The sequence below is a fragment of the Erythranthe guttata genome, chromosome 11 (assembly GCF_056151865.1).
Source record: "Erythranthe guttata isolate IM_541 chromosome 11, IM_541, whole genome shotgun sequence".
Lineage (NCBI taxonomy): Eukaryota > Viridiplantae > Streptophyta > Magnoliopsida > Lamiales > Phrymaceae > Erythranthe > Erythranthe guttata.
Window position 1 is genome coordinate 475,158 of NC_142543.1, and position 25,761 is coordinate 500,918.

Below are 25,761 nucleotides of genomic sequence, written 5' to 3' on the forward strand. Positions count from 1 at the left end.
GACTTAAACCAACCCCGTGTCTTAAAATCTCCTTTTATTATTATTTTTTATTTTCGTATATCTACTTTTTTGTTCTCCAAAATAACTAATTTAATTTCATTTGGCCAAAAGAAAAATATAAATAAGAAAAAGAAACCGTTTTTTAATTAAATCATTGAGAAAAATAATAATAAATGCATAATAAATGAAGAAAAAGGGCCAACATGGCTGGTGCTGCTGCTGCCATCGACGGATCTTTATACTCTCTCTCTCCGACTCGTCGCAGTCTATCAATCACATTTCTCTCTCTAAACCAATCTCTCTTTCTCTCTCTACATGCCATTCTTTCCTTTCCCGTCTCCTTCTTCTTCCTTTTTGGTATATACTATTCTGTAAATCTATAAATAAAATAAAAATTGTCTGCATAAAATCTCAAAAGCCCCAGCAAGTAAAAAAGTAAAAAAAAAAAAAAAAAATTGTATATAATTTCCATTCCTAACAACACATGCAGCAATAATTCGTTCCTCTTTTTTCCATGTTCGAATTATAAAAAAACATTAAATCTTTTTTCTCTGTGTGTCTACTTTTGCTGTAACTCACTCTCTCTATAAACCTCCCTCTCTCTCTACACACACTTTCTCCTTCTGAAAAAGGGGTTCGCATCAAAATCTTCAAGTGTGGAAAGCGAGATCCCTTACAGGTTTGTTCAGTGAAGAGTTTCAGCTCTTTTATTGGGCTATTTTTTCTTGTTGGTATTTGATACATTTTGGTGTCTCTCTGTATTCACTGTGTTTGGAATTATAATTTGATTGAACTAGTTTGTTTTCTTTTGATCCGAGCTATTGTTAGATTGGGAGAAATATTTTTAAAAACTATGTAATATTCATATAACTCTTATGATCTTCACTTGGTGTTTTTACTCGTATTTAATTCGTTATTTTTCGTCACGAATCTTAATTCGAATTTGCAATACTATCTTATGATCCTTAAATGGCATACTGATCATTTGGGAATTTGTTTAGTTGGCTTTTGAGGTTTTTGAAATGCTTTGAAGTTTTCGATACTCGAGTATTTGAATTTGACAATCGACAGTGAGCTGAATATCTTTATCATTAGAGATATCAAGTAAATCGTTATTCCTTTGGTAGATTCATGATTTGCTTCAAACTGTATCAAGAGAACACGTGTTTTCTCTTGCATTGTCGATCACTTTTATACGTGCTTATATCTTTCTCGTTATTGTTTCATTTCTGCAGTTGATTCTACGGAACAGAAGCTAAAGATCTAGTTCCAATTTCAGAATCAAGAAGGGTATCGCATAATGTCTACCTCAGTTAAAACGCTGGAACCTGCTTTTCAAGGAGCTGGTCAGAGAATGTATCCTTCTTACAGAACTATGATTAATTATTAACCAAATTAGTATTTTCGTATTCTGTTCGTATTTGATTTTATTGTTGCTTTTGAAATTTTATTTTCTTGTGAAAACTTAATCCTGTACAGAGGGACTGAGATTTGGAGGATTGAGAACTTCCAACCGGTTCCTTTGCCAAAATCTGATTATGGTAAATTCTACTCCGGGGATTCATATATCATCCTGCAGGTTCGTTTTTTCTTGATTTGCTGGTTCAATTTACTGTTGTTATCTTGATTTAGAAGATTGAGCAACAAATCAGCACGTGTTTTTTTCTGACTTGTACTTAAAATGCTTTCCTTGTGTAGACAAGTGCTGGAAAGGGAGGAGCTTATCTTTTTGACATACACTTCTGGCTCGGAAAGGATACTAGCCAGGTTTGTATTCTCCTTCTTTCTTAAAATAATTTTTATTTATTTATTATTTTATTTTTCTTGATGTTCTAAAAATTCTTAGGATGAAGCGGGAACTGCAGCTATAAAAACTGTTGAACTCGATGCCATTCTTGGAGGCCGTGCTGTGCAGTACAGAGAATTACAAGGGCATGAGTCAGACAAATTCTTGTCGTATTTTAGACCATGTATTATACCATTGGAAGGTGGTGTTGCTTCTGGATTTAAGAAAACCGAAGAAGAAGAGTTCGAAACACGATTGTATATATGTAGAGGAAAACGAGTTGTGAGATTAAAGCAGGTAAGTGATGCATCCAAATATTATCGTTTTGTCTTAAAACTAGTGTACTGTGTGGTCATACATAATGTAGGTTAACTGGCTCTACAATTCATGCAGGTCCCTTTCTCACGATCCTCATTAAATCACGATGATGTTTTTATTCTTGACTCGAAAGACAAGATATATCAGTTCAATGGTGCAAACTCCAATATTCAAGAAAGGGCCAAAGCATTAGAAGTAATCCAGTTTTTAAAGGAAAAGTATCACGAAGGGAAGTGTGATGTGGCAATTGTTGGTAAGATTCTCTGTTTTCTTTCCCCTCTATTCGTAACTTTATCTATTTAATTGATTATTGATTTTGTTCTTTTGTGTTGAAATGTTATTCCTCACTTGCAGATGATGGAAAATTACAAGCTGAGTCGGATTCTGGTGAATTCTGGATCCTATTTGGCGGATTCGCTCCAATCGGTAAAAGAGTTGCTACAGAAGATGATGTCATCCCGGAGAAGACTTCTCCCCAACTTTACAGGTACCTTATTCATATATTATTCTATTTTCTTTTGGATTTTGACTTCTTAGAGTGTATAATATGGTGATTTGTTTACTATCATTAATCTTATTTTCATGTGATTGTTCTGTTGCTCAATTAGTTACTGCATTAACTAATCTTAACGGCTTGTTTCTTGGCAGTATAATTGACGGTCAAGTTAAGACTGTAGATGGTGAACTTTCCAAGTCGGCACTGGAAAATAATAAATGTTTTTTATTGGATTGTGGTGCTGAGGTATTTGTTTGGGTTGGCCGGGTAACTCAAGTTGATGAGAGGAAAGCTGCTATTCAAGTTACAGAGGTCGAATATTAACTTCACATATTTACACTCTGAATATTTGCTATACGAATTCTCACATTCAAATGATATTTCAGGATTTCTTGGCAAGCCAAAATAGACCAAAGTCAACACATATAACTCGGCTTATTCAAGGTTACGAGACTCATTCTTTCAAGTCCAGCTTTGATTCCTGGCCAGCTGGATCAGCACCTTCTGTTGCTGAAGAGGGACGGGGAAAAGTAGCCGGTACTTTTTTTTTTTTTTTTTTTTTAATTTAATTTAATGTTTTAATCGTGAGTTGTGCAAACATCATAGCTATGCTGAAGCAGCAAGGTGTAGGCTCAAAAGGAGCTAGTAAAAGTGTTCCGGTGAACGAGGAAGTCCCTCCATTGCTTGAAGGAGGCGGGAAAATCGAGGTCTAATTTCCGTTATGTATTTTGTAGTTTCTTAGGAATTGTTTTAATGGTATATACCACTGTCTTACCTCAGAATGGAGAGGCGGAAAAATCGAGGTCTAATTTCCGTTGTGTATTTAGTTTCTCAGGAATTGTTTTAATGGTATATACCACTGTCTTACCTCAGAATGCTTTGATCTCTAACATTTTCAGGTTTGGCTTATCAATGGCGGTGCTAAAACTTCAGTGCCCGATGAAGACATCGGTAAATTTTACAGTGGGAATTGCTACATAGTGCTCTACACATACAATCACAATGAAAGGAAGGAAGACTACTATTTGTGCTGTTGGATTGGTAAAGACAGCATTGAGGTTCGTGGATATATAATGAAACCAATCCGTGCTTGATAGAAAATCAGAAAAAAATTCTAAGTGTTCTCAATATCAATGCTGCAATTGTATAAACGTAGGACATTTTACTTGAGATAGAAAGGTATATGTTTTGATTCATTTGTACATGTTTTCTCCTCATATAGCCACTAATAAAATCGACTTTTCGATCATTAGGAGGATCAGAAAACGGCTGCTAGACTTTCAACTACTATGTATAACTCACTGAAGGGAAAACCAGTTCAGGTAGTAATATAACTAACTGTTTTACCACTTTAAATAATGAGAATTACGATGTTTAGATAAAAATTATGCTTCATTCTCAGGGTTGGATATTTCAAGGGAAAGAGCCACCTCAGTTTGTTGCAATCTTTCAGCCTATGGTGGTCCTTAAGGTGCCGTTTCTTTACTTGTAATGGCGATATTTTATTATGCAGTAGTTTTAAACTAAGAAATCTGAGTCTGGGAAGTGTTTTTTAGGGTGGAACGAGCTCAGGTTACAAAAACTATATTGCAGACAAAGGTTTGAACAATGAAACATACACCGCTGATGGTGTTGCACTTATTCGCATCTCTGGAACTTCTTCGCATAACGATAAAGCTGTCCAAGTTGAAGCTGTATGCTAATTTATTTATTTTTTTATTTTTGGTTATAAGTTGCTTGTAATACTGCAATCTAGAAAACTTCGTTTGTGTTTTAGTCAATTGAATCTGATAAGTTCAACCAAATCCTGTTATCTTCGTAGGTGGCAGCATCACTGAATTCAAGTGAATGCTTTCTTCTTCAATCTGGAACTTCAGTTTTCAGTTGGCACGGCAGTCAAAGTACTGTTGAACAACAACAGTTAGCAGCCAAAGTTGCCGAATTTCTGAAGGTACACAGTTTTTTTGGTTATATATATATATATATATATATATATATATATATATATATATATATATATATATATATATATATATATATATATATATATATATATCACGACTTCAGTTGCATTGCATGTCGGATTACCGTTCTAGAACACCTTGTGTTGCTATTGTCAACTTAAATCTCCAAAACTTGGTGAACTCAGCCAGGATCAACCATCAAACACACTAAAGAAGGAACCGAGAGCTCGTCCTTTTGGTTTGCTCTTGGAGGGAAACAAAGTTACACCACTAAGAAAGTAACTCCGGAGATTGTCAGAGATCCACACTTATTTGCATTCTCCTTCAACAAAGGTACAATTCTTCCGATGCAACTTTTATTTTACTCTTCTCTCCTTTTTAACCATGTTATTTTAATTTGTTCTAACTTATTCCTCGGTTGCTGCACATGCTTGTTCGTGAATTTCCAGGAAAATTCGAGGTAAGAACTAGAGTCGAAAATAGATAAGAAGTTCCATTTTAGCAATCCGTGCATTATAAGAAAAATGTTATATTCTCTCATATTGGCAGGTTGAAGAAATCTACAACTTTTCTCAAGACGACCTTTTAACGGAGGACACATTGATTCTTGACACACATGCCGAAGTGTTTGTTTGGGTTGGTCAATCAGTGGACTCTAAAGAGAAACAAAATGCTTTTGAAATTGGACAGGTAGTTGTCCACTTTGATTCCGATGTGCTAAAGATATTTTTCCGGTACCTGCTCTATTGAGTATTTGACCAGTCAAATCTAATCACAGAAATACATGGAGATGGCGGCTTTGTTAGATGGATTGTCCCCGAATATTCCATTGTACAGAGTTGCAGAAGGAAACGAGCCCTGCTTCTTCACCGCATTTTTTTCATGGGATCCTGCAAAAGCAATTGTATGTCATATTCATCTACTCGTGTTATTATGATCTCTCTCTCTCTCTCTCTCTCTCTCTCTCTCTCTCTCTCTCTCTCTCTCTCTCTCTCTCTCTCTCTCTCTCTCTCTCTCTCTCTCCTCTCTCTCTCTCCCTCCCCCCCCCCCCTATATATATATATATATATATATATATATATATATATATATATATATATATATATATATATATATATATATATATATCCCCATCTGAACAGCTGTTGTTTTATTTTGCCCAAACAGGCACAGGGAAACTCTTTCCAAAAGAAGGTGATGCAGCTCTTTGGCACTGGTCATGGTGTAGAGGTAATAATCTTGCATTTTTGTGCAATGCTACATACTCGAGAGCATACATCGTTTTTTACTTGAACTATATTAACTTACGTTACAAGCTATCTGCAAATCAGGAGAAGTCTAACGGGTCAGATAATGGGGGTCCCACCCAACGAGCTTCAGCTTTAGCTGCTCTGAACTCGGCATTTAGTTCATCTCCAACTCCAAGAACTGTTTCAACGTCTAGACCAAGCGGTACAGGTCAGGGCTCGCAACGAGCAGCTGCAGTGGCTGCTTTGTCGTCTGTTCTTACAGCCGAAAAGAAATCATCACCCGAAGTATCTCCTTCCCGCGCAAATAGAACCCCGATTGCAGAAGCTAGCCCACCTGGTACTATCAATTAGTCTAGCTCCGATTTGTTTGGTGCCGAAATTTACTGCTTTTTCGAATTTGAATTTGGATGTCTATAGTAATACTCGACCAATATAATTTTTCTTTTTTCGGTAGCTCCAAGGAAGAGCGAAGAAGTTGCCGAGATTGAAAACCCGAAAGAAGTTTTGGAAGTTCAGGAAATTGAGACAGTTGAGCCTGTTGTGGAGACAAACGGCGAGGATTCAGAGTCAAAGCAAGACATTGACCAGGATGAAAATATCTCGGAAAATAATCACAGTACATTTAGCTATGACCAGCTAAAGGCTAAATCTGACAATCCAGTCACCGGGATTGATTTTAAGCGAAGAGAGGTTTGTTACTATCAGCTGATTTCAATATCGGTTTTTTCAGACAGTAATTTCATACCGATACTAATTTCTAACGACTTGCAATGATATTATTGCACAGACTTATCTATCGGATGAAGAATTCGAGTCGGTTCTGGGAATGACAAAAGATGCTTTCTGCAAAATGCCGAAATGGAAGCAGGATATTCACAAAAAGAAAGTCGATCTCTTCTAGAAATGAACTCGTGGACAAGTACTTTTTCTATTCCCTGCACTCTCGAATCTTTTTCTTCGATGGGTTTTTTTTACGGTCTTGTCCTCGACTATTGCTATAGAGTGTTCTACAATTGATTTGTAATTTAATGAGGACATTGCTGCTTGATTACATTCTTTGATTTGGTTTGGTATGTATCTCTGTTTTGTGATCATTGAAGATCATATCCTATTTTTAATTCGTCTCTTTGTAGATTTTTTATATTTTTTTTATTTGAGTAAAAGGGTGTTGTGTAATGTATTGCATTTGTATTTGTTAAGGAATTAATGTAGATAAATTTGTTTGATATGAATTGTATGATGTAAGATTTGATCTTTCGAAATCTTGTGCGTTTGAACAAGTGGTGTGTATTGGTTACTGTTTTACACAATTGATTATCAGAAAATACTACGATTTGTTTACTCAGAAGTAGGGTTGTGAACGAGCCGAGCTCGAGTTCATTTTGTTCGAGCAGCTCGAATTCGTCGAGTTTCTTTTTCTTTTTTTCGTGTCAAATTCATCACTTAGACATTTATTTACTATGTACATCCTTTTAATCACACAACTATTTATTAGGCATGTATTTACTTTAATTTCTTTTTTTGGTTCTTATGGGTGGTAATTTTTAATTGGGCCCATCTACAAATTTATGGTTTGGGCTATAACGTAGTAGATCATTTGGGCCATAACTAAGCCCTTATATTATAAAATATATATAATATATAAATACATTAATAACAAAAGTATTTATATATATTATAAAAAGAAAATAAAAAAAAAAAGAAAGTGGAAAAAAATATGTACACAAATTCCACATGTGTTTTATTTTGGACCAGCTTTTGTGTATCAAAAGATATCGTAGTGTCCGAAACCAATGGTCATCACTTCTGCCACTCCACACCCCAAGATAACAAACCATCTCTATCGGATCCCGATTCGGGTCCCGGCTCCGACCCGGAACTCGCCGAGCAATGCTCTCCGCAATGGCCACACCTTCTTCTCTCTCCAACGCTCCTTTTTCCGTTCGCGACAGTATTTTCTTCCTCAAAAACGGGTCGAATCGCCGGCAACCCGCCCGGTTCGCCGCACCCGGTGTTTCAAATGTGTACGCACTCCGCCGGTTGTCCGGTTCATCGTTACGCGTAGCCGCCGCCGCCGCCGCGGCTTCCACAGATGAGCAGCCTAGTTCTTCAGGTCTTTTGTTCTGCTCCTTTTGGCTCTCACTGTGTATATATACTGTTTGTGTAAATTCCCCAATGAAATCAAATAGTGCTATAGCCTATAAGTAAAAGAAGTTTTGGGAAATGAACACAAATTAAGTTCTTGTGAAGATAAAATGGTTTGAACTCTTTGCTTGGATTTGTCTATGTTTCATTTGCTCGTTAACGAAAGCATTCGTGGTTTACCGTGAACTTGTTACTTCTAACGGTCACCGTCTAATTAATTGATTTATTTTTATGTTTTTCCAGCTCGCGAAATCGAGAATGTGGTAATTATAGGATCGGGACCGGCAGGGTACACAGCAGCAATATATGCGGCTCGAGCGAACTTAAAGCCTGTAGTGTTCGAGGGATATCAAGTAGGTGGTGTTCCAGGAGGTCAATTGATGACCACTACTGAAGTCGAGAACTTCCCCGGTTTTCCGGATGGAATAACTGGTCCAGACTTAATGGATAGGTGTTTGAATTTTTTTCTAAATTTCTTTTCCGATATTTTTCGTAAGTTGCTTATTATATAACTTAAGATCATAATTTGGACTGTATATATTTTTATTCCACCAGAATGCGACGACAAGCTGAGCGTTGGGGAGCAGAGTTATTTCAAGAAGATGTAGAATTCGTCGATGTTAAAAACAGACCTTTTACCGTGCAAAGTAGTGACCGTAAGGTGATACTTTACTTTCTTACATAAATGAAACAATACTTACATAAGTGGATTTATATTATATAGTATTTGTATCTATTTTCAGGTAAAGTGCCACAGTATTATATATGCTACAGGAGCCACCGCAAAGAGGCTGCAACTGCCTCGAGAAGATGAATTCTGGAGCAGAGGAATAAGTGCTTGTGCAATATGTGACGGAGCATCACCATTGTTTAAACGTCAAATCCTAGCTGTCGTTGGAGGAGGTGACACAGCTACAGAGGAAGCACTGTACTTGACTAAATACGCTCGACATGTTCATTTACTTGTCCGTAGGGACCAACTAAGGGCATCAAAAGCCATGCAAGACAGGTCTGTAAACAAACAATTGTCTTTTTTAAGGTTTCAACTTCACAAGAAAGAGAAACTTGTCTTGATTATCATCTTGCATGGCTGTCATTTTCGAGTCGAATAAATGAAATGGTTAACGAATGATGTTTTTTAAGGTTTCAACTCCTTGTAATGTCTGTTTAACAGGTTGATTATGGCGAATGTTTCAGAGTTTTCAACAATCCGAACGTTACAGTCCATTTCAATACCGAAGTGGTGGATGTTGTCAGCAACACAAAGGGGCAGATGTCAGGCATTTCGGTCAGAAATCTCGATACTAAACAGGAATCGGTTATTGAAGTAAAAGGCTTGTTCTACGGGATAGGACATTCTCCGAATAGTCAACTGTTGGAAGGACAAGTTGACCTCGATTCCTCGGGCTATGTTTTGGTCGAGGAGGGCTCTGCAAACACTTCGGTTGAGGGTGTATTTGCTGCTGGAGATGTTCAGGTAAATAATTTATTACAGACTGAACTCATCTGAAAAGTTACACTATTCATGTTTTTTTTTTTTTTTAATCTGTCTGAGAATTATGTGTCTTTTAACAGGATCATGAATGGAGGCAAGCCATAACTGCAGCTGGATCGGGATGTGTAGCAGCATTATCGGTTGAAAGATATCTTACGAGCAGAAATCTGTTGATTGAATTTCATCAGGCATGTAAATTTTTTACACTAATTGCTTTCTTGTTTCGTGCTTATTGTAAACTCGAATTCTGATGAAGAGTTCTTTTGTTTCTCTATATCTATCTGAATGTATCAGCCTGCTACTGAAGAGGTTAAGAAAGAGCTTACCGACAAAGATGTACACGAAGGTTTTGATATCACTCTCACAAAGCACAGAGGGCAGGTACGTCATTTCTCAAATCGAGAAATTATAATCTACTGTGCTCGTTGGAGCAAGTTACCCGTTATTTTTTCACCGACTGATTTTTCTCTGATGCAGTATGCGCTAAGGAAGTTGTACCATGAAAGTCCGAGACTCATATGTATATTATATACGTCGCCCACGTGCGGTCCTTGTAGGACTTTGAAACCGATCCTTAGCAAGGTATCTTATATCACGCACACCCTTGAAAAGTTCAGCTTTATGTATCTGAAAACAGTGGATTACGGTACGTATGAAAATATTTGGTCTGAAAGAGAATATTTGTACACGGCAGGTAATAGATGAGTACGACCAGAATGTACACTTTGTTGAGGTAGACATTGAGGAAGATCCTGAGATTGCCGAGGCTGCCGGAATTATGGGGACACCTTGTGTACAGTTCTTCAAGAATAAAGAAATGCTCAGGTTGGTTACTTTTAAGTGAACACATATTTTCTTTCGGTAAATTATCAAGTTTCGATTTTTTTAATTTTTTATTTGGATAAAATATGTATACAAATCAAGCTATTGGAGCTCGATTTCTTATCAAACCAAGCTCAAACATAACTTTTAATGCTCGATAAAAATTCAAATAAGCTTGAACAAACATGCATTCATCTCGATTCTATTCATTAACACCCATGATTTATATTTAATATATATTTGCAGGACAATGTCAGGAGTCAAAATGAAGAAAGAGTACAGAGAATTCATCGACTCAAACAAATGAGAGAGTGATCTGTTTTCGCCATGATATTATTTGCAGTTCAATTTTGATACCCTATGTGTGTCATTTTCGATCACCAATTTCATATTGTACATTCACAAAAAATCTTAAAAGATGAAAAAAATTAGAACCAAATTTGACATGTTCTACATCTGAGTACATGTGACCAAGTGTTACATACGACTATGATCGATAATAAAGTTTTTTTTTTTTTTGTAATAATGTGGTGTACAAGGTTTCAGATAACAGATTCATTATCATTAGGAACGTCATCAAGGATAAATGGACCTAGTTTGCCCATTCTGAAAAGTGTAAGAAACTTCTTAGATATCATAGTACGAGCCTCGGAAGCTCTATGTGGTATCTTTAGTGCTTTTTGCAGTGCTTCAAACTGCTGTTCTATAAGGCTCCCCAACTCACTTTCATCTTCAATGTTTCCGTTGAATTCAGACAAAGTCCCACAAAGTGCCCCTTGAACATTACTTACTATATCCTGCGCATTTAATTGGAAAAAAAATATAAAAAATTGGAAAAAATAAAATATTTTTTTTGTCATTTTCGGAGAGCTATTACCTCAATGTAGTGAATATTAGATTTATTAATAGGAGGTTTATTCTTTTTCGGCAAAAGATCTTTAAGACTAAAGGTGGGTTTGTCTTCAAAATCGAGATGATTAGTATCTTCGGTTTCTCTACTCATAGAGCGCCTCCAATGTAGAGGAGTGCCCCGTGAGTTCAAAACTGCAAGTAAGTACTGTGCAATTCTTTCTTCACCTACTACAGAATCCTTAACAGAACCTGCACAAAAATGTATCGAAAATCAACCTTAACATGGTAATAAATAAAAGAATTGGATCTAAACATGAATGCTAGATTTCTTTGGGTACCTTAAAGGTTAAAAACCAAGACAAAAAGAGAAGTAAAAAGGATAATATAGAATCGAAAAATATATACAAACCTGCAGCGGCTAGCTTTAACCCGGTTTCTATGTCTGGAATACTTGGAACCAATACTCCCGGTGTATCCAAAACGTATATACTAGGTTGATGTGCAATCTATATCAGATGTTTTCTATCAATTAGCATGTTAACATTTTCAATAACAATTTTTAGACAAACCGAAATGAAACCACATATTATCTTGTAACTTCAAAGAGTTATTTATTAAACCAAAAAAATCATTTCCCATCGTTTCTTTTCTTTTTTGGGGGAAAATCATATTTATTTACCTTGAATCCAGCAATATCTTGAGTGACTCCAGGTAAGGGTCCCACTGTGGCTCGTTTATTCCTCCCCTGCACTAAGATAGAACTAAGACCATAATCGCAGTGCAGAGATTGAATACTAACAACTTCACAACGTAAGAGCCAACCGAAAAACGATACCGAAAATTAGAATCTCACTTGGAAATCGAATTGATGCTAATTGATGGATGGAATTAATTAGAGCCGATTTGCCGACATTTGGAACACCAACCACCATGACTATGAGAGTGGGCTGCCTTGAGATAACCTCTTTCAGTTTGTACTCCACAAGATCGAGAAGCTTTGAAACATCAATGAAAAGTCAGAACAATCTTGGAAGAAAAAATTAAGATAATGAGCTTGAAAAAGTAAATAGAGTCGACAAGAACTTGTGGACATACTATTGTAATATTTACACCAAATGAATTGTTCAATCTCGAAATATTTAGATGGTCCAACCAACCTTTTTAACAGAACTTTTGCTGTGTGCGTTTATTGAAAGACAATCTTGCTTGCATGAATCAAAATAGCGAATCCATCTCTGCACAACATGAATAAACAGAGATCTCATTCTCGAATCAAAAGAACTAATCAAGCAAGTATGGTTTTAAAAGCACAGATCTTCGGACGTTAACAAGAACTAAGGAGGTTAATAAATCAAGTAATTTCCAGCAAGTGAAGAAAATTTAGAAACTTCATTTTCAAAACCAATGCAGCCGGTTAAACCCCAAACATTCCACAAGGCCAGTATGTATTTTTTAGTAAAACGAACCCCTTAGAATTTAAATGCTAATTTTTTTTCCCCTTCTGCCCTAATGAATCTGGCATACTAACATAGTTTGTTTACGAAATGACTCCCGAATCTAACTACTAATAAGAGGAAATTAAATCTTGGACAATGAAATTAAAAGTCATTAGTAAGTAAACAAACAGATAGATACATATGTGGTAAAAAAAATTACATGCATGATGTTGGGGTTTGCCAAATCTTTCTTATTGAGAGCAATGACCCGCCTTTTTCCTGCCAGCATAGTCTGCAACTCTTGGTTTGCAGACGACAATGGTATCTACAAAATGTTGCCAAATAAAAATAAGAAAACAAAAAAAAAATTGGTCGAACTGTGTCTCTACAATGTATGAATTAATTTAGTCGAACACCCTATTCGTTTAGTCCGATAACAAAGGCTTGAAAGAAGGAACATGTAAATCATGATTCAAGATTAATTATCACAAATATTATTTGTGACAACTTTGTTAACATAACAAATAAAGCTTCAACACTCATTCAAGCTCTACATGAAATCAACTTCGAAAATTGACAACCGAAAAAGACTAAAATATGATTCAATGATTGTAACAATCACTCATGTTAGACTAAGCTCACTCACTGCAACATATAATCAAACACTTAGTAAGCTTGATGCAAAAATTGAAACCACAAAACAATGTAAACCTCCGGCGATTCTTACACGGGCGTCGCGAACTTCGACGACGAGGTCGGAGACTTTGAGGCGGTCGCGGATTGCCCGAGTGGCAGCCGCCATGTGGCCGGGGAACCAGTTTATGTTGCCGCCGCCTTTGACGATCCCCATTTCACTAATTAAAGATCCTTTCTTCACCATCCTTTTCATCGTCCCCATTTTCTCTTTACTCTCAAAATCTGTATGTGGATTGTGTGTAATTAGGATTGAAAAAGCTTAAACCCTTCTTGCAGTGAGGAATTTTGCTGCTGCGTTAAACCCTGTTCTAATTTTTCATCCCATTTTTGTTCGAATATTAAAGGGTAAATTACGGTCGTAAAGTTAAATTATGAAAACACCCCTTATGTTTGACTAATTACAATCATCCCTCTCAACTCTAAGTATTTTTACGGGTAAAATACAGTTTTCACCCCCTTAAGTTTGAATTGATTGCACATTTGGTCCCCCATGTTCACAAAAATCACATTTGGTCCTCATGTTTCAAAAATTCAATATTTTTAGTCATTTCCGTCAATTTTCTGTTAAAGCTAATGCAATCAAACATGTGTATATCACTACCGTAACTGACGGACTAAGGGTAAATTGACGAAAATGACAAAAAATGTCAAATTATTGAAACATGAGAGACAAAATGTGAAATCATTGCAAACTTGAGGGGTAATAACAATAAATTTTCCTCTTCTTACACATCCACCTTTATGATGTCAAATTCAACATAATATTTTAGATTCCGTGGAATGTACTCTAGTTTGGACTCGTTTTGTGCAAAAATGTAGTTTCTGATGTACCATAATCTGACGTTTACAAGCCAAGAGACACATCTTATGATTATCTTGTTTCAAAATGTGGAACTCGAACGGGGTAGAACAAATACGAACTGAAGAATATTCCACATAATCTAGAAGATTACACTAAATTTGACACTGCAAGGGTAAAAATGTAAGAAGATTCATAGTAGATGTGTGGTTGTAACTACCAAACATAAGAAGTTTTTTCATAGTTGACCTTACCTCGGGGATTGACTGTAATTTACCCAAACTTAAATGCAATGAAAAATATTTGTCAATTTATAGAAAGATTTTAATTAGCCGTATTTAAATAATTATCTTTTATGTATATAAATTGGGCTTTCATATATGGGCTTTTAGTTGTGGGTTGAGCTATGCTAATCACTAATACGGGCTTTAACAAAGAAGGCCCGTTACTTTTATGCTCTAATAAATCATATAATAATATTTCATTACAAATAACTTAGGCCTCGTTTGGTTGGCAAGATAAGATTAGCCAAGATAAGATTAAATAATATAATGAGACCCAATTATTTTATTGGAGCTTGAAAGGTGCAACAAAAAAAACTCATTAAAAGGCAAGATAAGCCAAGATAAGGCAAGATAAGCCATGATTATATAATTTTGGCGGGTCGACCCGGCAAGTTATTGAGGATACAAAACATCAAATTAAGTCCAACTATTTAGTTAATCATGGCTTATCTTGGCAACCAAACGGGGCCTTATAAGATCCGGATTAAGTGATTTGGGATCCAAAAAATCAGATCTTATCTTCAAGATTTTATTTTGGTAAATTCAATTATAAAAACTATAATTATTAACGTATCAATCCAAATGCTATCTTACCAGATATTGAACAGTTTAAGATTATTTAAGCAACCTCATTTTAGCCTTTTAGGGATATAATATTTTCTTTTTTCTTTTTTTAACGAAGGAATCCGCAGTTAATCATTTAAGTGCTCTGGGTAAACTTACACTTTCGTATAATAGCTTGCATACCATACGAGAGACGTAAATACTAATTTGGGTAAATTACAAACACCCCCCTGAGGTATGGTCAAATTACAAAAACCCCCTCTTGTTTGAATAATTACATCTACCCCCCTCAACTATGATTTTTTCTTACCTTTATGGTGCCAAATTATATTCAACATAGTCATCTAGATTCCGTGAATGTGCTCTAGTTTGTACACTTTGTGTAAAAAATACAGTTTTCGATGCACCACAAACTGATATATACAAGCTAAAAATCACATATTATGGTCATCTTGCTTCATAATGTAGAGTTTGAATGGGATAAGACGGGTACAAAAGTGATAATATTCCATATAATCTCGAAGATTCCACTAAATTTTGATGAGTTGAGGGGGTGGTTGTAATTATCCAAACAAGAGGGGTGTTTTTGTAATTTGGTCATACCTCAGGGGGTGTTTGTAATTTACCCTACTAATTTTATTGAGGGTGGGCATCAAAGTTCATTTCAAATTTTATTGACGTTTATTTATGCTACTTTTTAGATGCCCCAGAATCTTCTTCTTAAATAACACATTAACTAATTTTCAGTATTACCACTATCCCTTTGATGGAAATTTTTATCTTCAAAAAGTAGCATAAAGAATTATCCACGTTTGCAGGGATAGAATTGACATTTTTTTGGAAAATATTACTTGGAATTAAAAAAAATGCCTTGAAAAATCACACCGTAAGGGGTCGATGTAAGACGGAAACAAAAGCAATAGTTTTGATAATTACGGATAAGTGAGGTGCTTTTTTTTTAATTTAATCTAAGTTCAGGGAGTTTTTAAGAAACTTGACAAATCTACTGAAGAACTTTCATAATCTTTCTTAGCATCTTAAAGTACACCATAATCATTAATCATATAAGTAAACCCAATTTTTTGCTTAATTATATTCATTTATTTTTAATATATTACCAGAAAATAATTAATGTAATTAAAACAGGTTAATTAATGGTACAACTGTACAAGACAACAAGATCTACCGTACACCCATGAAAAAAATTAAACCTACTTACCGACGTCGATATTAAGCCACGTCTAGTAAATATTATGTGACTGACCGAACTTAAATATATTTAATTAGGACTTAAAAAATTCCTAAACTATTCAAGATCGGTTTGATTAATTATCCCAAACAATTTATTTGTTTATTATTTTATTTATTGTAATCTGAAAAAGTTCATTCACCAAATTCTTGACACGCGTTCATATTTTTAAATTATCCATTTAATTTAATTTCCAATAACATCTTACTAGGGTTTATAGATCCAAGATTGTTTTTCCATGTGCAAACTTGGTGCCTCCAATCAGCATCTCTTTGACTATTGTTTTCTAAAGTCATTTTTTTTATTTTTAATTTATTTATTTCTCTAGTCAATCTTGCTAACTTATCTTTGTCTAATCAAATCTTCCACCTTGTTTAATTATGTGCACTTTTTCCTTTATTAAATTGTACTTTAAATAAATAAGTAACTACTTGGGTTTAAGAAATGATTTGGAAGAAATAATTAAAAAAAAAAAAAAAACTGAAATGTTAAATGTCGTTTCAATTTTTACTAATATCGTTTTGACTTCGAATTTGATTTTGACGTATTTGTATTTTGATTTTCGCAAAATTCGACACACGGAAATTGTAGTTTATTGGGTTAGCTTTATAATACAACTTAAATCAACTCGATTGGATGTCGTGCGACAAAGTTTTGTATGAATGAGTGACATTTTGAATTTTAGGCAACTCAATATACATCAAAGTTATGGATATTGTTCATTGATTAATGCATATATTTCTCATCCAACATCCAATTTTGGTGATCCACGTTGGATTAGAAAGCTAATTCAAAACACTACAGATTTTGTAATTCTGATTTTGCAAAATTTGAAGTAAAAATAATCAAAATCCTGTTTAAAGTCGAAATGGTACATTTATCACATGCTTTTATGATTATAAAAACAGTCTAAGTTGGAGTTCTTTTTCCCCCTAATAATGAACTCAGAAGCTTGTTACAATTGGAAAAGTACTATATGTTATAATTATCAAGTTATAATAATTAATAAGTAATTAATTAATGATAAAAGCTGACACGCCAAATTAATTAGTAAATCAAACTAGTTTAATTTGCACCGTCTTTCTTTCTGTCGAACGCGAATCCAAGACTTGTAATATTGTACGATATATAAACCATTTGTTAATTTGTTGTTTAATCAAATTTAAATATAACATTAATTATATATTGCACTAATAAGTAAGCAAAGACGTAATGATATATGCACAGTCAGTTAATTAATTAATATGCAATATAATAAAGAATACAAACAACATTTGCTCTCTGAAAAATAATTTAATATAATAATTTAACTAATTGTCCAAGTTAATATTAAATAAAAAAAAAAGTGCAGAGAGATGATTAAAAAAAGAGAAAAAGTTCAACCTAAACCAAATGATCTGTCATTAGGCAGAGAGATATTTTTGAAAATATCTCAACAGATAGATCAAACAGAGAAACATATATATCTAAAAATATCTTGGAGTTTGTCAACAGATATTTATTTATTTAATTTTTAATTAGTATATTATATATGAAACAATAATCAAGCTAAGTTACAGCAAACCCTATCTGTAATATTCTTCTTATATGTTGCATGCATGAGACCTACGACTAAGAACAGTCACCATGTTTCATGGAAAGGATAATAACACCTTGTTGTTTTGTTTTCACAAATTATTAAAGATTATATTATATATTTTTAATATATATATATATATATAATTTGATTTGCAGATTAGAAGAAAATTCCAACAATAAGGAGTACTATATTTTCTATAATATATTTTGCTGTTAATATAATACAAAATTGAAATAAGATCAGATTGATATATATGAGTAGAAACACTCAATAAATTAATAGAATTCTATTAGTCTTTGTTTAATTATATATATAATATATTTATAATAATCTCCGACATATTTGGGGGAGAACGTAAGTTAATTTGATCAAGATTAAACACGTATTAGTACTGGACGAATATATCATGGTGTATATAATCGACACAATCAAAAAGGATGTAGACTAATACAAGTGGTATAGTTCATCATCAAAAAACAATTACTAGTGGTAGCAATAATATAATTGTACCACATTATCGTATGTTTTATTTTTAACTAAGATTGGGAAATACGAGGAGAATTTAATATTAATTGAAGATATCGCTAAACCCTACAAGATTTGGCACCCCTTACTTGTAACGTGTAGATCCTACTTTGAAAATAAGATTATCGCAAAATTAAATTGAATTAAAATAAAAAAGATAATTAAATAATTTAATATTAGACATCCGATATATATTTTGTAATCTCAATGTGGTTTAATTTATGATTAGTTTGATATTCAACTTAATTACTAGTTTTCTTTTCCCTTTCACTTTGTTATATATATATATATATATATATATATATATATATATATATATATATATATATATATAACAAAGTGAAAGGGAAAAGAAAACTAGTATATTTAAGCTTTTTGTATAAAGTTTAAAATCTATGGTCTTTTACTTGGAGTTTAGTATATTAGGGAAAAAGATCTAATCTTGTAAAGTCTCGTTAGTTAGCCTATTTCGATTAGTACATCCCGTGAAGGTTACATCATCGGGTGAATTTTTCCCATTGATCTACACACATCAATGTGGGTGTGGGTGTATTTGTATGCTTATGATGATCTAATCAGTGCATTTCGTCCAGTGTAGCATAGTATAAACCGTAGTGCATGGGGCTATGAAACACTAACTATAGAAAATTTATGTAATTATGGTTAAATAGTTGATTTTTCGTCAGGAATTACATTCTCCACTTTGTACTCCTTTTTCGATATCCTAAATTCTCTCATCATCACCCATCATTTTTTTCGCGAAAGAGTTTTCCACGTAAATTTTTTTGTATTGTCTATTTTATATTTCACGTAAAATAAATTTTATATGGAACAAAGACATTGCAATATATTATATACATGCACATAATTTTGAAATAAAATTAAATTAAAGCAATATAATGAAGTACTAATAATTAAAGCATGCGTACATTTATTAATAATTAGATTATAATAAAATACAAAGTAGAAGATCCCTAAGAACAATTACCCACAACTCATGCATAATTGAAAAAAATGAACTCAAAACCCCACATAATTAATTAATTAATTAATCTATTCTCAGAATCTAAGTAAGAAGATACTGAGTTCAGGCCCAGAATTCCCATCCGGGTTCAACATGTAGAACGCTTCCGAGTCACGGCTCCCCACCACTCGCTCGAATCGGGCCCTCATGTACAGCAACTCACCCTCCGACGCGCCGCCGCCTTTTTCGCCGCCGCCGTCGTCCACCACCGGAATCACCCCAGCACCGACGGACACGCTCTGCACGGTCCTCAGCACGTGCCAGTCAGACTCCGTGCACGCTCTCACCTGCGCGTTCCCGCACTGCCTCCCGTTGCAGTACATCGTCCACCCAGGCTCCCCGTACAGCCTCGCCGCCTTCCCTCCGGGTCCGCCGCCGCGTCGCGGCGTCTGTGGCTTCTCGCACTCCAAGGCGATCCTCACCAGCGCGGAGGACATCTCCTTCACGAGCGCCGCCGTGGAGACGGCGAGCTCAATCACCAGAACGGGCACCGACTTCGGGTCCACCTGCACGGCGAAGCTGACGTAGCCGTGGCGGTTGCCGAATAGGGTTCCGGTGACTTTCCGGCCGAGGGTGGGGGCCACAGAAACCAGTTGGTTGTTGGGGTTTCCGAGCCACGTGCAGGTGGGGAAGATAATTGAAGGGAAGGTGAAGAGTGAGAGGAGCGAGCGGATGAAGTTGGAGATGCCGTTGCGTGTGGATCTGTTGAGGCGGTGGAAGGCGGCGGAGGAGGTGGAGCCACGGCGGACGATGGATCGGGTGGTGAAACCCTCCGGGGGAAAGGTGGCCGGGATGATGATCATATTGGTGGTGCTTTTGCAGCTGTTTGTTCTGGAAAGACCAATCGGAACTATTTGTTCGTATTTTCCCATGGTCGGCATTTTTATTTATTTATTTATATAATATTAGTAAATATATATAGTAGTGTGTGTGGCAAGAAACTTGATAGTGTGTGAGAGAGAATTGAGATTGAGAGGGAGAGAGAGAGAGAGAGTGAAGACAAAGAAAAAATTGTGGTGGTGGTTCTCATCATTTTCGACTATTATTTATAGACAAACAACTCCTTCCTTAATTTAATTTTTTATTGATTATTAGACAAGGCCAAAATTAGCCATTGTGAAAGCTACACGTGCATAACTCCATATCTCATCACTCACTATAGTCTATATCATTTATATATGGGGTAAATTATGAATACCCCTAAACTTAGGCTAAATAATAAAAAACACCCCCATCTATTCGTAATTACCAAATAAACCTTAAGGTTTGTTTTTGTCTTACACCAACCCTTTACAGTGTGCCTTTTCACGGATTTTTTTTATTTTTTTTATTTCAGGGAATTGAATTTACACAATTTCAGATATTTTCATTTTATTATCACCTATTTAACAGACTACAATTTTTTTGTTAAAAAAAACTCGATCAGCTGTTAATCAAAGGGGGATTTTGGTTATTATGAATAGATGAGGGTGTTTTTCATCATTTAGCCTAAGTTTGGGGGATTTTCGTAATTTACCCAATATTCATACCTTTAGGCTGCCTTTGTATGACCTATATGCATTATGTATCCTCGCGTAAATTTAATGATGAGCTCTTTTGGTGTCAGCTAAATAACTGGACTTTGTTTGATCTTTGATATCCCTAGTAACTTGTCGTGTCATTCCTATATGTCGTCATAACTAATCTTGCCTTTTGGAGAACTTTTTTGTTCGACGTCCTGAATCCCGATTCCGATAAAATAATTGGATTTTTATTAGATTATTTAATTTTTTTTTCTCCATTAAACGAGGCCTTTATTTATTTATTACATGATCAAGAAGTGGGAGTTTAGTGCCTCTCAAATCATCAACAACCTTAAGAGTGCACTCTATAAATTGCAAAGTGGCAAACCAGAAATATATATTTTGTTGTCATTGTCTGTCATTTATAAAAAAGAAAAAAAAACATGATAGTAGAGTTGACCATTTCTTTTATTTGATGATGATTGCATATGTTGACCATGATTAGGTTCTTTGGTCCCTGGTAGTTAAAGGTTCGAATGAGACTGAAAAATCCACATTAATATTAATTTGGAGATAATATATTTTAATGTTTTATATATGTGTGGAGAAATGATATATGTACTTTTTAAGGATCAATTTTAGTTGTTTGATAAACCATATCATGCAAATTAAAAGAGTCTATGTAATGCATCGGAGGTGTAAACTACACTGAATAATCGTTCATGTATGACAAACTCGATCCGTAAAATATTGCACGAATTTTTTTAAGGCCAAAAGTAGCCCAAATATAGTGATGCATGCAAGGATGACTAGCAAGATAATCAATAAAAGTCAATGAAAAATTAACACTTATGTGTTATATTATAAATAAATAAATTAGGATTAGGGTCCTTAATCAACTATTTTTGTCTAATTAAAAATTTGGGCCGGTTCCAAACATCTTCTTTATTTGGGCTACATGTAATCCTATTAGTGACCAACCCACTTTGTGATTCATTGCATACCCCTGCCACGTGGACTATTTGTCACCACTAATTATTTGCCTCTTTTTTTTCTTCTTTTTTTTTTTTTCTTTTTTTTTCTCTTTGTTATTGATAAGTATTGCTATTTGACGAGGCATCAAGAATATTTAAATTGTTTGTTCCCAAAAAATAAAAAAGAATGTTAAATTGAAATCAATGAAAATGATTTATGTAATTCTCTCAACTGGGCCGGTAAAATATGCTATACTAAAAAAAATCTCGTACTAAGAAAGGCCCAATACTAAACCCAACATCAAAGGCCCATAATCCGAAATTCCCGCCAATACTATTAATTTCTCATTAAGAGAATTTATTATCAATTGATAATCCAAAGTTCCCGCCAAAATATTATTAATTTCTCAGCTGCTATGTGATTTGGGGTTGTGAGCAAAGACTGAGTACGAACGCAACGAAGGCAATGAATGGCATTGTTCGTAATACCTATTCGGTGTTTTTAAAGTTTAAAATTTAACGGTTTCAAGTTCACGAATAATGTGGTTGGATTCGATTGAGACAAATTTAAGAGTAGACGGGAGTAACAATGATACAATTAAAAATATGAGGGTGGAAAATGAGATCAAGCTACTTTAGAGGGGTAAATTGTAATAATACGTGCTAGGGCACACATACAATTGCCGGCCCGGCCCATTTAAATTATTTTATTTAGCCCATAACCTTAAAGAGAATGGATGGCCCATGATATTAAAAAAAAAGATGAAAATTGGAACAATAAATATTTTTACCCTATATATTATATAGAAAAAAATAATAAATAATTTTTATTTTTGCATATTTTAATAATAAAATATTAATGTTTATTCGAAAAAAACTAGGAAAAATAGAATTTATTTGGTGTGGGTAACTAGTTGTAAAGAAGCATTAAAAGAGGAAAATTGACAGAAGCCATAAAAAAAGCACGTGCGTAATTAATTCATCTCTTTGCGGAATTGCTAGGTGTAAAGTGGGCCCCACGCCAAACAAGACCTTATCACCGACCCCCAAATACATCGCCCCCTTTTCCTCTATATATACCACCCCTTCGTTCCCCCAATCCCTCTTTTCACAAACCTTCTATTCCAGAGAGATACCTAGAGAGAGAGAGAGAGAGAGAGAGATTTCTAGAGAGAGAGAGAGAGAGAGAGAAACATACGAAAATCTAATTGAATCATAAGGAAAACCAGAGAGATTATTACCCTAATTAATCCGCAATTTGAGCAACAACAATTTTACTATCTGAAATTCGAATCGAATAATCATCAACTGCATATATAATCATGTCGGATTCGTACTGTTCGGACTGCAAGAAGAACACGGAGGTGGTGTTCGATCACTCGGCGGGGGACACCGTCTGCTCGGAGTGCGGTCTCGTGCTCGAAGCGCGCGCAATCGACGAGACATCCGAGTGGCGGACGTTCGCCGATGATTCCGGCGACCATGACCCGAACCGTGTCGGAGGACCCGTTAACCCTCTATTGGCCGACGCGGCTCTTTCAACGGTCATATCACGGGGCCCCAACGGGTCGAGCGGAGATCCGACCCTCACCCGGTTGCAGAACCGGGGTGGAGATCCCGACCGTGCTATTGTCTTGGCTTTTAAGACAATTGCTAACATGGCTGATAGGTCTGTGGTTTTTGCCTGTTGCTCGTCTTTTTCGACTTTTTCGGTATTTCGGTTTTGTGATTTTTCGACTATTGGGGATTTTTTGGTGGTTGGTTGTTTGATCATTATAAGTGCTTTGTGAATGGATTGATGAAAATTTGATCATAAAAGTAAAGACTTTATTCACATATGGTTGGTTTTATTAGGGTTTCTTTGAATTCGAGGATGCGATTTTGAGGGATATGTATTGAATAAAAACTAGTGATTTAAACAAAAGGCATTAAATTCATTCGTTGTAGTTTGGAAGTTAAAAATATGGAATTATTGATTCAGAATGAGTAATTTATGTTGGAAATATTCCCGTTGTTGTGGCGAAGAGAACGTTCTTTTGTATTGATTGTTAACTGCGAATTGAATATTTGATTCTTACGTAGAACAAACGAAAAAAAGATACGAAAGGGGAGCCAATTACTGGTTGAAGATAGAATTTGAGTATTGATTGTGTTGTTCAAAATCATCTGAGTCGTTTGCAATTATGTCGTTCAAGATGTCATTGAGTTGGATGCTCGTAAAGTTAATGGTTAACTAATCGAGCCTCGTTTTATTTTTAATGATGTAATGGATTATGCTCTATTGATGGAACAATGTTTATGTGCCTACCAAGTTGTTGCCTTAATGCATAATTAATCTTTTAGTGCTTTATTATCTAATTGATACGACTTTTGGAGAATACTACTGACATTAATTGCTTTGTTCTTGTGATTCAGGTTGAGCCTCGTAACCACTATTAAGGTATTGTAATCTTTGCTGATTGATTTTCTTATTTGAATATGTGAGCAAAGTGATTAAGACTGCAATGTTTAAAATTTCACTCGTAAAAATTATCTAAATTTGTCTTTTTGTTGATGTTCGGTTTAAAGGATCGCGCAAATGAAATATACAAAAGGTTGGAAGATCAGAAGTGTACAAGGGGAAGAAACTTGGAGGCTTTAGTGGCTGCATGTATTTACATTGCATGTCGGCAGGAAGGCAAACCGCGTACGGTAAAAGGTGTGCCACCTTAATTACTTTGCTCAAATTGGTAACTAATCATTAATTACTATTAAACCGTTATTACGAAGTCCGTTCTCTGAACACGTGTCTGTGGGTCTCAACTAGAAATATGCTCTATCGTTGCCGGAGCAACAAAGAAAGAAATTGGCCGAGCAAAAGAATTTATCGTGAAACAACTGAAGGTCGAGATGGGCGAGTCGATGGAGATGGGTACCATTCATGCCGGGGATTATCTGGTACGATTCTCTTGGAAAATAACAAGATTATTACAAAGCTGATTGGTTCAATATATTTAATTTCGACTTTTAACTCTTATCCTGTTTATTTTATTACGAGCCTTCGTTTTCGTTGGTTTTCAGAGGCGTTTCTGTTCTAATCTTGGCATGAGCCACGAAGAAGTCAAAGCTGTCCAAGAAACTGTTCAGAAGGCTGGGAACTTCGATATCAGGTAATCTAATATTCCCTGCCCGATTCTTTGATTGCATTTCGCAGTTCTATTTCAGAAATCACGGCTTTACGCATGATGTAATTTTTCTTCTATTGCAGGAGGAGCCCTATATCTATTGCTGCAGCTATTATCTTTATGATCACTCAGCTCTCAGAGACGAAGAAACCCCTTCGAGGTACGAGAGCCAACTTCTTATTAATTAAAATTTACCAAATGTTTTAAGCGTTCGTTTTGGCAACTATTATCCCACATTAGAAATTTATGCACGTGTAAGTTTAAAAAAAAAAAAATGAAATTGTACACGTGTGCAGATATCTCGAGTGCGACAACAGTGGCAGAAGGGACTATAAAGAATGCATATAGGGATCTTTATCCACATGCTGTTAAGATCATACCGGAATGGTTCGCAAAGGAAAGAGACCTCAAGAATCTTTCCAGCCCTAAAGCCTAAAAACGCACGTTCGTTTTCGTGTCGGGAATTTGGGATTGGTGTTTGGGTCCTACAAACTGTTGGACAGATATACGAAGCAACCAAACTTCGCTTCAAATTATTACATTATTTTCCTCTCGTCGAAGGCCATAAGTTCCGAACGCTGGTGTTTTGCTTTGGAAGATCTATACTAATTTATAGAATTTTATAGTTAAACGAACGAGGGGTTCAAGGCGAGCCCCTATCTGTTTCTTGATTTTTGTGCTTCCTTTTCCGAAATGTCATCGTAAACTTGCCTAAAATAGCCTTACGGCGTCGGTTTCGTTTATGTAGAATTTTGAATATGGAACTTTGTACCTTGTACGTTTTACTATATATCATAACTTAAAAAGCACTTTTATCTCTCAAATCTTCTCTGCGTG

General features: G+C 35.2%; 5 protein-coding genes across 5 annotated transcripts; 3 read left to right on the plus strand and 2 right to left on the minus strand.

The window, feature by feature from the left end:
• The first annotated feature begins 208 nt into the window (after positions 1 to 208).
• LOC105976503 (villin-3-like) lies at positions 209 to 7,076 on the plus strand. The gene is made up of 23 exons (XM_088825365.1): positions 209 to 679; positions 1,236 to 1,356; positions 1,480 to 1,579; positions 1,699 to 1,767; positions 1,847 to 2,083; positions 2,180 to 2,357; positions 2,459 to 2,591; positions 2,753 to 2,912; positions 2,987 to 3,137; positions 3,207 to 3,307; positions 3,500 to 3,658; positions 3,854 to 3,922; positions 4,003 to 4,071; positions 4,157 to 4,294; positions 4,423 to 4,551; positions 4,750 to 4,897; positions 5,014 to 5,024; positions 5,114 to 5,254; positions 5,343 to 5,468; positions 5,732 to 5,794; positions 5,896 to 6,151; positions 6,269 to 6,504; positions 6,602 to 7,076. The coding sequence occupies exons 2-23, from the start codon at positions 1,301 to 1,303 to the stop codon at positions 6,713 to 6,715; spliced, it is 2,844 nt and encodes a 947-aa protein (XP_088681491.1). The 5' UTR covers positions 209 to 679; positions 1,236 to 1,300; the 3' UTR covers positions 6,716 to 7,076.
• Positions 7,077 to 7,523: 447 nt separating this feature from the next.
• On the plus strand, positions 7,524 to 10,799 carry LOC105976666 (thioredoxin reductase NTRC). The gene is made up of 10 exons (XM_013001921.2): positions 7,524 to 7,927; positions 8,203 to 8,410; positions 8,515 to 8,620; positions 8,703 to 8,968; positions 9,157 to 9,436; positions 9,535 to 9,642; positions 9,749 to 9,835; positions 9,932 to 10,036; positions 10,149 to 10,279; positions 10,523 to 10,799. The coding sequence occupies exons 1-10, from the start codon at positions 7,705 to 7,707 to the stop codon at positions 10,581 to 10,583; spliced, it is 1,575 nt and encodes a 524-aa protein (XP_012857375.2). The 5' UTR covers positions 7,524 to 7,704; the 3' UTR covers positions 10,584 to 10,799.
• Positions 10,688 to 13,654, minus strand: LOC105976667 (P-loop containing nucleoside triphosphate hydrolases superfamily protein). The gene is made up of 8 exons (XM_013001922.2): positions 13,292 to 13,654; positions 12,785 to 12,889; positions 12,286 to 12,363; positions 11,982 to 12,123; positions 11,808 to 11,878; positions 11,538 to 11,634; positions 11,154 to 11,377; positions 10,688 to 11,073 (listed from the first exon to the last, which is right to left on the minus strand). The coding sequence occupies exons 1-8, from the start codon at positions 13,460 to 13,462 to the stop codon at positions 10,819 to 10,821; spliced, it is 1,143 nt and encodes a 380-aa protein (XP_012857376.2). The 5' UTR covers positions 13,463 to 13,654; the 3' UTR covers positions 10,688 to 10,818.
• A 5,510-nt stretch (positions 13,655 to 19,164) lies between these two features.
• LOC105976551 (protein MIZU-KUSSEI 1) lies at positions 19,165 to 20,244 on the minus strand. The gene has a single exon (XM_013001786.2). It carries the CDS (start codon positions 20,163 to 20,165, stop codon positions 19,320 to 19,322), a length of 846 nt encoding a protein of 281 aa, XP_012857240.2. The 5' UTR covers positions 20,166 to 20,244; the 3' UTR covers positions 19,165 to 19,319.
• A 2,600-nt stretch (positions 20,245 to 22,844) lies between these two features.
• On the plus strand, positions 22,845 to 25,748 carry LOC105976748 (transcription initiation factor IIB-2). Its single transcript, XM_013002008.2, has 7 exons — positions 22,845 to 23,429; positions 24,176 to 24,200; positions 24,329 to 24,458; positions 24,567 to 24,697; positions 24,821 to 24,909; positions 25,008 to 25,084; positions 25,221 to 25,748. Exons 1-7 carry the CDS (start codon positions 23,083 to 23,085, stop codon positions 25,358 to 25,360), a joined length of 939 nt encoding a protein of 312 aa, XP_012857462.1. The 5' UTR covers positions 22,845 to 23,082; the 3' UTR covers positions 25,361 to 25,748.
• The last annotated feature ends 13 nt before the right edge of the window (positions 25,749 to 25,761 follow it).

Coding starts and splice junctions, on each gene's coding strand:
- LOC105976666 (XM_013001921.2), top strand. CDS start 7,705: ATGCTCTCCGCAATGGCCACACCTTCTTCTCTCTCCAACGCTCCTTTT. Junction 9,643..9,748: donor TGTTGATTGAATTTCATCAG/GCATGTAAATTT, acceptor TGAATGTATCAG/CCTGCTACTGAAGAGGTTAA. Junction 9,836..9,931: donor TCACAAAGCACAGAGGGCAG/GTACGTCATTTC, acceptor TCTCTGATGCAG/TATGCGCTAAGGAAGTTGTA.
- LOC105976748 (XM_013002008.2), top strand. CDS start 23,083: ATGTCGGATTCGTACTGTTCGGACTGCAAGAAGAACACGGAGGTGGTG. Junction 23,430..24,175: donor ATTGCTAACATGGCTGATAG/GTCTGTGGTTTT, acceptor CTTGTGATTCAG/GTTGAGCCTCGTAACCACTA. Junction 24,698..24,820: donor TTCATGCCGGGGATTATCTG/GTACGATTCTCT, acceptor GTTGGTTTTCAG/AGGCGTTTCTGTTCTAATCT.
- LOC105976503 (XM_088825365.1), top strand. CDS start 1,301: ATGTCTACCTCAGTTAAAACGCTGGAACCTGCTTTTCAAGGAGCTGGT. Junction 1,580..1,698: donor ATTCATATATCATCCTGCAG/GTTCGTTTTTTC, acceptor TTCCTTGTGTAG/ACAAGTGCTGGAAAGGGAGG. Junction 4,552..4,749: donor AAGTTGCCGAATTTCTGAAG/GTACACAGTTTT, acceptor TGGTGAACTCAG/CCAGGATCAACCATCAAACA.
- LOC105976551 (XM_013001786.2), bottom strand. CDS start 20,165: ATGCCGACCATGGGAAAATACGAACAAATAGTTCCGATTGGTCTTTCC.
- LOC105976667 (XM_013001922.2), bottom strand. CDS start 13,462: ATGGGGACGATGAAAAGGATGGTGAAGAAAGGATCTTTAATTAGTGAA. Junction 11,378..11,537: donor GTTAAAGCTAGCCGCTGCAG/GTTTGTATATAT, acceptor ATTTTTGTGCAG/GTTCTGTTAAGGATTCTGTA. Junction 11,074..11,153: donor CTAATATTCACTACATTGAG/GTAATAGCTCTC, acceptor TTAAATGCGCAG/GATATAGTAAGTAATGTTCA.